This window comes from Macrobrachium rosenbergii, chromosome 37, assembly GCF_040412425.1.
Source record: "Macrobrachium rosenbergii isolate ZJJX-2024 chromosome 37, ASM4041242v1, whole genome shotgun sequence".
Classification (NCBI taxonomy): Eukaryota; Metazoa; Arthropoda; class Malacostraca; order Decapoda; family Palaemonidae; genus Macrobrachium; species Macrobrachium rosenbergii.
The window spans coordinates 22236537-22246725 of NC_089777.1; the positions used below are offsets into that span (position 1 = coordinate 22236537).

Below are 10189 nucleotides of genomic sequence, written 5' to 3' on the forward strand. Positions count from 1 at the left end.
CAAACATGGGTTAATAAAGTATGACACCTCTCTTGCATAGGTAAACGAAGAGTTAATTCTCTCTTGCATAGGTAAACGAAGTGTTAATTCTCACTTACATGGGTAAATGGGGTGTGATAGCTCTCTTACATAGGTAAATAAAGCGTGACTTCTCTCTTATATAGGCAAGCGAAATGGATTCCCCTGACATTCTGCACTTGTTACTTGTCCTAGAAAACTCCTTTATATAACAGACTTTCTTTTTCGTCTCCTACCGGTGTTTCCGGTAAAATAGGACCAGCCTTTAACAAGGTGCTGATTCCGGTATTATATATATATATATATATATATATATATATATATATATATATATATATATATATATATATATATATATATATATATATATATATATATATATATATATATATATATATATATATATATATATATATATATATATATATATATATAATAGATATATGTGTTTGTGTGTATATATTTTATACTATATATATGTATATATATATATATATATATATATATATATATATATATATATATATATATATATATATATATATATATATATATATATATATATATATATATATATATACATATAGGTAGATAGATAGATAGATAGATATAGATATAGATAGATCTTATTTTACTGTTAATCTGTTATATCTTGGTTTTACTTGTTATTTTTCGGGAATTGATTAAAAAAAAAAGACAATGGGTAGGCCCGACAGATCCGCCCTTTGAAAAAGAGAAGAATATAGGAATTCGGGAAGAATTGCTGACATTTATTATTTTCAAAACTGTAGACTTAGAGGGGAAGAGACATAGTTCTGGGGGGTAAATGAAAACACGCCCCTTTAAAAAATGGAGACTATAGGACTCAACAAATGTCGTGAATGTTTTGCCTAGCCAGAAAATTGGGGCAATCTGGGCTCCATATATTGCCATATATTCCTGCGTTATGTTTGATGCCTGGACGTTTATAGGGTTGGGGGTGGGGTGGGGAGGGGATGTTCTCAGGGCGCAGCTGATGCCAGCAGTTTAATGACTGTTTGTTCTTCGTCACAACAAGAAGGGAGACAGTTATTTCTGTTTGGGAGAATGCGAATATGCTCTCTCTCTCTCTCTCTCTCTCTCTCTCTCTCTCTCTCTCTCTCTCTCTCTCTCTTATCTTTTCGTGGTTATCAAAATTCAATTTTTACGTCCATTCATTCTAGGAACCCGTCTCTCTCTCTCTCTCTCTCTCTCTCTCTCTCTCTCTCTCTCTCTCTCTCTCTCTCTCTCTCTCTCTCTCTCCCCGAAGCACAGTGGTATGCGCGCTCACGTCGCAAACTGAGGGACCAAAGTTCTTAAAAACCCAATATACCTCTGCTGACTTGAGCAGTGAACTATGTACATAGTTGTTGGTCAGTTGTTGTGGGATGCAGCCGCTTTGGAGAGAAAGAGAGAGAGAGAGAGAGAGAGAGAGAGAGAGAAGAGAGAGGGAAGGGAGAAATGAAAAATAAACACCAGACGTATATGTTCATCGCTATATGAAAATGTATGCCATTAAAACGGGGAGGCCTTGACGACGCAAATCTCTCTCTCTCTCTCTCTCTCTCTCTCTCTCTCTCTCTCTCTCTCTCTGGCAATGAATCTTGATCTCCAATGACGACGAAGTGATAAATCACAGTGACGCTTTTTCTCGTCACTGTGTAACCGTGAACGAGACAAATCAATGAAAGTCATGAAAAGCGTGAAGAATTAAACAAGAATAACAAAAAACAAGAAAACAAAACAAATCAAATAAATGAAAAAACAACAAAAAATACACACAAAAAACAATGTTGACTGAAGCGTTAACCTTCGAGATGAGTGATGGTTTCTGAACAATTTTTTATTTATTTGTTTTTATTTGTAAGTTTTTTTTTTTTTTTTTTAGTCGTCACCATTGGTGACTGACAGGTCCGAAGTGCCTATTGTTGGCCAGACTGATCTTAATGGAGATGTCAGTCTTTATTTCTTTTTGTATTTAATCTCCTACAGATATATATATGAAATTGTGTATGGAATTAATATCTCTATTTGGTATTTTCTGCTTTGTATAAATGGGATTAACAAGTTACACATATATATATATATATATATATATATATATATATATATATATATATATATATATATATATATATATATATATATGTATGTATGTATATATATGTGTGTGTGTGTCTGTGTATATATATACTGTATATTTATTTAGCACTTTTCAATTTAATATCTTTATTCTGTATTTTCAGTATTTTGTATAGATGGGATTAAGAAGTTCATTTTATATATATGTGTGCATGTGTTTATATATGTATATATATAAACATTTATATTTATATATATATATACATTTATTTATTTATTTATTTACTCATTCATTCATCCCTCTTCAATTTAATAATGATCTGAGTAAACACTACTATAGAAAACTATCCTTTAGCGTTTTGTATAGATTGAATTGACGTTTTATTTTTTATTTATTCCTTTTCATTGTAACAATGATCTAAATCATTAATATTATAGCAACCTTTCCTTCATAAAAAAATTACTTGAGGTGGTTTTCAATGTCCCAAAATATTTTGATCACATATAACCCTCTTCTCTGAAGTTAGATAAACCAGAAACTCAAAATATCTTTTTTTTCCCCCACAGGTAAGCCAGACGAACTCGGGAAAGGAGAGAAAGAGAGGGAGAGAGAAAAAAAAAGAGAGAGAGATAGAGAAAGCAAAATGACCCCTTGTATCACAGGTAAGGTAACCCAGCCACAGAAGTGCCTAAGAGAGAAAGAAACAAGAAAGAAAGATAGGTATGAATAAGAGGATTGAAAGATGAAAGAGAAAAGAAAAAGAGAGGCAGAAAAAAAGAAAAAAAAAAAGAAGGCGGGAAAGAAAAAGATATGGCTAACAGGATTGAAATCCCATATCGAGAATAAACCATTTCAGGGGACGCCACCTGCCATGGAAGATCGACGGCTTGAGAGATTTGATTTCCTATTCAATAGAAGCGATTTGACTCCGGGGCCAACCGGCGACTCAGTCTTAGGTAGAGAGGAGTAACGTTTATCTCGTTATTTTTATTTTTATTTTTATTCTCTCTGGATGGTTTAGGAGTAGTGATAGTTATCTGGTAAACTGTCAATTTACTGGAAGTTTACGTTTATCTTTTATTTGTATTTTTATTTTTATTCTGTTTGGATGCTTTTGGGGTAATAATAGGCATTAAGAAAAGGATAAATTTATTATTAACGTTTTTGGATGTCAACAGTTATAGTTTTTAAGAAAATGTTAAATGTATTTTTAAAGTTTTTGGATGTTTTGAAGTAATAATAGGTATTAAGAAAACGGTAAATTCATTGTTAAAGTTTTTGGATGTTTTAGAAATAGTGTAGTTGTTAAGAAAACGACAAATTGACTAAAATTTTTAGGATAATGTGGAGAAAATTACATGTACATTAACCTCACTGTACCTGTCTTTACTCTCTTTTGATTTTGAGAAAAGTGGTTCCTGGAAACAAAAGTCTAAGCCAGTACATAACTGTAATTACTTTTGCTTTCATATATTCTTGTTTTCATAGACACCAGTAACCTGGAACCTAGGCCTTATGCCTGTATGCATTGACTTTTTCGTAGACACCTGTGGTACTTAGTGGAGTTTAGGACGTAGGCCTAGTGGAGTTTTTGGGGACGATAAAGAGTATATAACTTCTGACCATTTTGGAGAAATTACATGTCAGCTAATCCAGTAGAAATTATACGTCAGCTAACCCAGTAAAACTTAACCTAACCATGTCAGGTAACCTGGTAAAAACCAGACGTCAGCTGACCCAGTAATACTTAACCTAACCATGTCAGCTAACTCGGTAGAAATCAGACGTCAGCCAACACAGTATTAAATCAGCTTAGCACATCAGCTGACCCAGTAAATCAAGCGTCAGCTAACCCAGTAGAAACCAGACGTCAGCTAACCCGGAAAATCTTAACCTAACCTAACCCCGAGGCCAACATATACTCTCATTTTCACAGTCAAGTGTCAGCAGAGAAAAAAAAAAAGTCTGCCTGAATCACTAGAGTTTGATGATCCGGAGAAACAAAAAAAAAAAAAAAAAAACTTATCAAAGGAAGCCGATTGATTTGTTTTCCCTCCTTTGGTGGGTTTTTTTTTTGGGGGGGAAGGGGCTGTTAGTGAGTGAATCACCCGAAGGACTTATCTTCCGTCAAGTGGTAATATCCTCCGCCGAGTCTGATCCTTATACTACGCCTCCTGGTATCCTTCGATGTCCTTGACGAGCGGCACAGTGGCTTCGGCTTCTTCATGACGTTTTTGTGCGTCTGTTCTCACTCGTACAAAAGGAAGAAGAAGAAGGAGGAGGAGGAGGAGGAGAAGGAGAAGAAGAAGGAGAGACTGCCCCGGATATTAAGCATTGTCTCAAGGGTTTTGATATTTCTCTCTGTCTTATTTACATGTAATCCGAGAGATGTGATGGCATAGAGGCGATATTGTTCTCATAACATTGATGTGAAATCTCGGGAGATTATTATCTGTGGTTATTATCTGGGGTGGAATGAAATGACTGTTATTACAATGTAGAATTGCCTTTTGTGTACCTGGCAGTGTTCGTTCCATAGCAGCTAAGGAAATCGTCACGCCATCTCTGTTCCTCGTCTAGGAAAATGCCTGGCTTTTTTTTTTACAAAGACATCATCGACTTGGATAAATGAATAGATAAAGCAACCACTCAATCAATCATTCAGTCATAGTATCTTAAAGTTAGTGGTTAGCAGAGCCTTGAGTGATTTTGCAAGTAAGTCGCCTTGATATGAATGAAAGAACAAGTTTCTTTTAAAGGTTAAACGTTTTTGACAGTGTACACCATCAGCTTAAACGTTTTGTAAATGTCCATCGTCAGCTTGAACGGTTTGTAAATGTCTAACATCAGCTTGAACGATTTGGAAATGTCCAACATCGGCTAAAACGTTTTGTAAATGTCATTCGTCAGCTTAAACGTTTTGATAATGTCCATCGTCAGCTTAAACGTTTTGAAAATGTCCATCGTCAGCTCGAACGATTTGAAAATGTCCAACATCAGCTTAAACATTTTGAAAATGTAATTCGTCAGCTTAAAAGTTTTGAAAATGTTCGCCGTCAGCTTAAACATTTTGAAAATGTAATGCGTCAGCTTAAACGTTTTAACAATGCCCATCGTCAGCTTAAAATTTCTCAAAATGTCCATCGTCAGCGTGAACGATTTGAAAGCGTCCACCATCAGCTTAAACGTTTTGAAATTGTTCACCGTCAGCTTAAAAGTCTTGAAAATGTCCACCGTCAGTTTAAACGTTTCTGGAAATATCCATCGCTATCTCAAACGTTTTGTCAGCTTCAAAACATTTTTTGACGTTTTCCAACCGCGATTTCATTCAACTGAGTCGCTCTAGTATGCTAAACCAATGGAGATTTGAATTTTTTTTTTTTTAACTGCTGTTATTTCATTTATTTGTTTTGATTGCATCTGCGTGAATTCAGTTCGAGCCTTTGTCACGGCTCGTCAGTTTTTTGCATGCGAAGTGGCAACCGTTTGGAATCGTTGTGAGTTTTATTTATTTTACTTATTTTATTCATTTACTTTTTTATTTATTTATTTATTCGTTTTTACAGTGATGCGACGTTGAGGTATATGATTGTACAGTAGAGAGAGAGAGAGAGAGAGAGAGAGAGAGAGAGAGAGAGAGAGAGAGATCTATTACTGTAAAGGGAGAGAGTGAGATAGAGGTCTATGACTGTAAAGAGAGAGAGAGCGAGAGAAAAGAGAGAGAGAGAGAGAGAGAGGTCTATGACTGTAAAGGGGAGAAGTTAGAGAAAGAGAGGGTCTATGACTGTAAAGAGAGAGAGAGAGAGAGAGAGAGAGAGAGGAGAGGTCTATGACTGTAGGGGAGAAGTTAGAGAGAGAGAGAGAGGTCTATGACTGTAAAGAGAGAGAGAGAGAGAGAGAGAGAGAGAGAGAGAGAGAGAGAGAGAGAGAGAGAGGGGGTGTCTAGTTGTGGAGTATTACTTGGAGGCGCTGAATGCAAGTTGCATTCTCCTCCTCCAAGTGGAGGCTCATTCCAGTGACAGTCACTCCTTCATCAGTCTTGCAAGAAGAAGAAAAAAAAAAGGGAAAAAAATTATGGAGGGGATTGGGAAGGTCTGAAATTGCAGGCTGCAACAGATAGCTTTTTTCAAGATTGAAAATCATTGAAAACTGGAATGCAATGAAAGTCGTTGAAAACTGGAATGCAATGAAAGTCGTTGAAAATTGGAATGCAATGAGATTCGTTGACAATTGGAGTGCAATGAAAATAATTGGGAACTTGGAATGCAATGAAAATAATTACAAATTGGAATGCAATGAAAATAATTGAAAATTGGAATGCAATGAAAGTCGTTGAAAACTGGAATGCAATGAGAATCATTGAAAATTGGAATGCAATGAAAATAATTGACAACTGGAGTGCAATGAAAATAATTGCGAACTTGGAATGCAATGAAAATAATTGCAAATTGGAATGCAATGAAAATAATTAACAATTGGAATACAATGAAAGTCGTTGAAAACTGGAATGCAATGAAAATAATTGCAAATTGGAATGCAATGAAAATCATTGAAAATTGAAGTGCAGTGAAAATAAATGCGAACTTGGAATGCAATGAAAATAATTGCAAATTGGAATGCAATGAAAGTAATTGAAAATTGGAATGTGGAATGCAATGACAGTCGTTGAAAACTGGAATGCAGTGAAAATAATTGCAAATTGGAATGCAATGAAAGTCATTGAGAATTGGAAAGCAATGAATGTCGTTGAAAACTGGATTGCAATGAAAAAAATTGCAAATTGGAATCCAATGAAAATCATTGCAAATTGGAATGCAATGAAAATCTTTCAAACTTGGAATACAATGAAAATTATTGAAAATTGGAATGCAATGAAAATCATTGAAAATTGGGATATGATGAAAATCATTGTAAACTGAAATGCAATGAAAATGATTGAAGGTGGCAATGCAATGAAAACAGGAAAAGATTGATAGATTCTGAAAGCAGAAAATAGAAGACAGTTATTACAATGAATGTAAAGTGATTGGTGATATTGAGATGCATTTTAACAGTAAATAAAGGCCGTATTGAATCTAATTTGTAGCTGCCATCTTGACTGATGCACGCAAGGGCGACTTCCTGATGAATTTCAATTGAAATAAAGGCCTTATTGCTTCTCGTTCCAACTTCAGGCAAATCGTCCAAAGACATTTCGCCCATACGTCTTACCCACAACACCTTGTCTCCACCATGATGACATTTCTTCAGATTATTGCGTAAATCCCCAGCCTTGTGTATCACTGCAGAGAGAGAGAGAGAGAGAGAGAGAGAGAGAGAGAGAGAGAGAGAGAGAGAGAGAGAGAGAGAGAGAGACTCATCAGGCTGTATTCAGCAACATGTTGAGTTCTGCTTCTTCTTCTTGTAATCCAGACGATGACGCCAGGAACGATTTTCTCCTCCGGCTATTCACTTGTAGGATTGCTTTGATTGCTTGCTTGCTTGCTTGCTGGTCGGTCTGAGGGGATGGGGGAGGGGAGGGGAGGAGGGGGTGTTGGAGGGTTTTCTCAAGGTTGGTCTTGTGTTTGAGACGTGGCTGTTGGAAATAGCTTAAGACAGGCTGGTGGTGGTGAGGTTTCGGACAGGTATTCACACACACGCTGTTTTCATTGAGGTTGATTGCTGTGCTGAACAGAATCGTTTTCAGGCTGTTTATTGATGTTTACAGCCATGCTGTTCTGCTGTTTAAAGAGGTCTAAAAAGTTACGCTGTGCAGTCTTTAATTTGCTGCTACTGCTGTTTGATGTTTACAGCCATGCTGTTCCGCTGATTAGTGAGGTCTTAAAAAGCTATGCAGTGCCGTCTTTAATTTGCTGCTACTGCTGTTTGATGTTTACAGCCATGCTGTTTCGCTGATTAGTGAGGTCTAAAAAGTTGCTGTGCCGTCTTTAATTTGCTGCTACTGCTGTTTGATGTTTACAGCCATGCTGTTCCGCTGATAAGAGAGATCTTAAAAAGTTGCTGTGCCGTCTTTAATTTGCTGCTACTGCTATTTGATGTTTACAGCCACGCTGTTCCGCTGATTAGAGAGGTCTTAAAAAGTTGCTGTGCCGTCTTTAATTTGCTGCAACTGCTGTTTATAATGGTTAACAGTGATGTCATTTCCACTATATACAGCAGGTTAACAGCATTACTTCGAACTTTAACTGTATAAAGTTACGCTGCGCAAATATTGACAGACTGCCAGTTGTAAATGGCAAGGTCACTCTGGCATTTTATCTGGCCCAGTGCTTTTGCGACGCCGGTTTATGCCAATAAATTAAAAATCAACTGGAAATACCATAAAAAAAAGTTCACAATATAAAACTTTAATTTGAGATTTCACTATTTTAGAAAATAGTGAACACAAGGGTGCTGTTTATTTACCATCTTGTTCAAGCAGATTTGCATCTGGTTTTAAACAGTATATAACCTGTATGCTGGTTATTGTTTTATACTTGCATAGGCCTATTTGGTATAGACTCGCATAGGCCTATTTGTCATATACTCGCCTAGGCCTACTTGTTATAGACTCGCATAGGCCTGTTTGTTATAATATATATACTCGTGTAGGCCTATTTGTTATAGACTTGCGTAGGCCTATTTGTTATATACTCGCGTAGGCCAATTTGTTATAGACTCGCATATGCCTATTTGTTATATACTCACGTAGGCCTATTTGATATAGACTCACATAGGCCTATTTGTTATATACTCGTGTAGGCCTATTTGGTATAGACTCGCATAGCCCTATTTGTTATAGACTCTCATAGGCCTAGTAGTTATAGACTCGCATAGCCATATTTGTTACAGACTCGCATAGGCCTAGTAGTTATAGACTCGCATAGCCCTCTTTGTTATAGACTCGCCTATATAGCCAATTTGTTGTATACTTTTTGTTATAGACTCGCATAGGCCTATTTGTTATAGACTCGCATAGGCCTATCCCTTATGCTGTTTAAATAGTAACCTTTGCAGGGTGAAATTTCAATAGTAATCCATTCGGTAATGGTTCCTATACTCATTGCGATGAAATGACACGCACGAGCGCGCATGCGCAAATGCCTTTATGAATGGACGTCTATACTGGCTAATAGGTGATAATGACGTCATTGTAAAGGTTAGATTTCATTACGAAGATAAGAAATGCAATAACATGCGTGATATAAAACTGATTGCACGCACAGATGCTAATAAAAATGCTGAATGCATGCATGCGCAGCAGAAATTCAATAAATAGATAAACGAACAAAGGGCAGAATAAATAAATAAAAAGATAAATAAATAAACAGATAAATAAAGAGAAAAAAACGTGTTTAAGTATGCCTATAACGAAACTGAGAAACATGGCTGAGTCACGTTGATGCTATAGCCTCCGGCTGTTCCGGTAGGCCTAAAAGAGAAGGAAGGAGACCAATTCAATGACCTTGGGATGAGAAGTTGCCCTAAGGAACTCCTCCTCCTCTTCCTCCCCTCCCCCCCAAAAACTCACACAATACGCCCTCCCCCCCCCCCCCCCTTGGCCGGAAGGTCAATGCCAGCATTCCGATCTCAGCCTTCGAGGGGCTGACTCAATAGGCTGACTCAGTAGGCTGATTCTATAGGCCTGTCACGTGGTCACAGGTTGCGTGGTGACTCTTAATGTCTGCGAGGCGGCCGGTGTTGTATGTGGTTATGTGTGCGTGTGTGTGTGTATGTATACATATATATATATAATATATATACAGTATATATTATACATATATATAATATAATTATATATATATATATATATATATATATATATATATATATATATATATATATATATATATATATATATATATAAACACGTTTTTTCGTTTGATGAAAAATCATGATTTCATACATGTAAAATATCCATGATTAGCAATTTTATGACGCAAAAACCTGTGTAAAATATATACATAGCTACAAGAAGTGATGTAATTTTTTAGTAAAATACTGAAAATTTAGCAAGCCAATGTTTTCAACATCACCCAATATATGCATTTATGTCTGTGCGCGCCCTCCCGCGCGTGCATGCGCCTATAT

At 36.3% G+C, this 10189-nt stretch overlaps 1 protein-coding gene across 1 annotated transcript in view; it reads left to right on the forward strand.

The window, feature by feature from the left end:
* LOC136825409 (homeobox protein OTX1 A-like) overlaps nucleotides 1-3695 on the forward strand; it is a 316092-nt gene extending 312397 nt beyond the window's left edge. The window contains exon 3 of the mRNA XM_067081774.1: nucleotides 2686-3695. Within this exon, the coding sequence (XP_066937875.1) occupies nucleotides 2686-2849 (164 nt within the window). The 3' untranslated portion in view covers nucleotides 2850-3695. The remainder of the gene's footprint in view (nucleotides 1-2685) is intronic.
* The last annotated feature ends 6494 nt before the right edge of the window (nucleotides 3696-10189 follow it).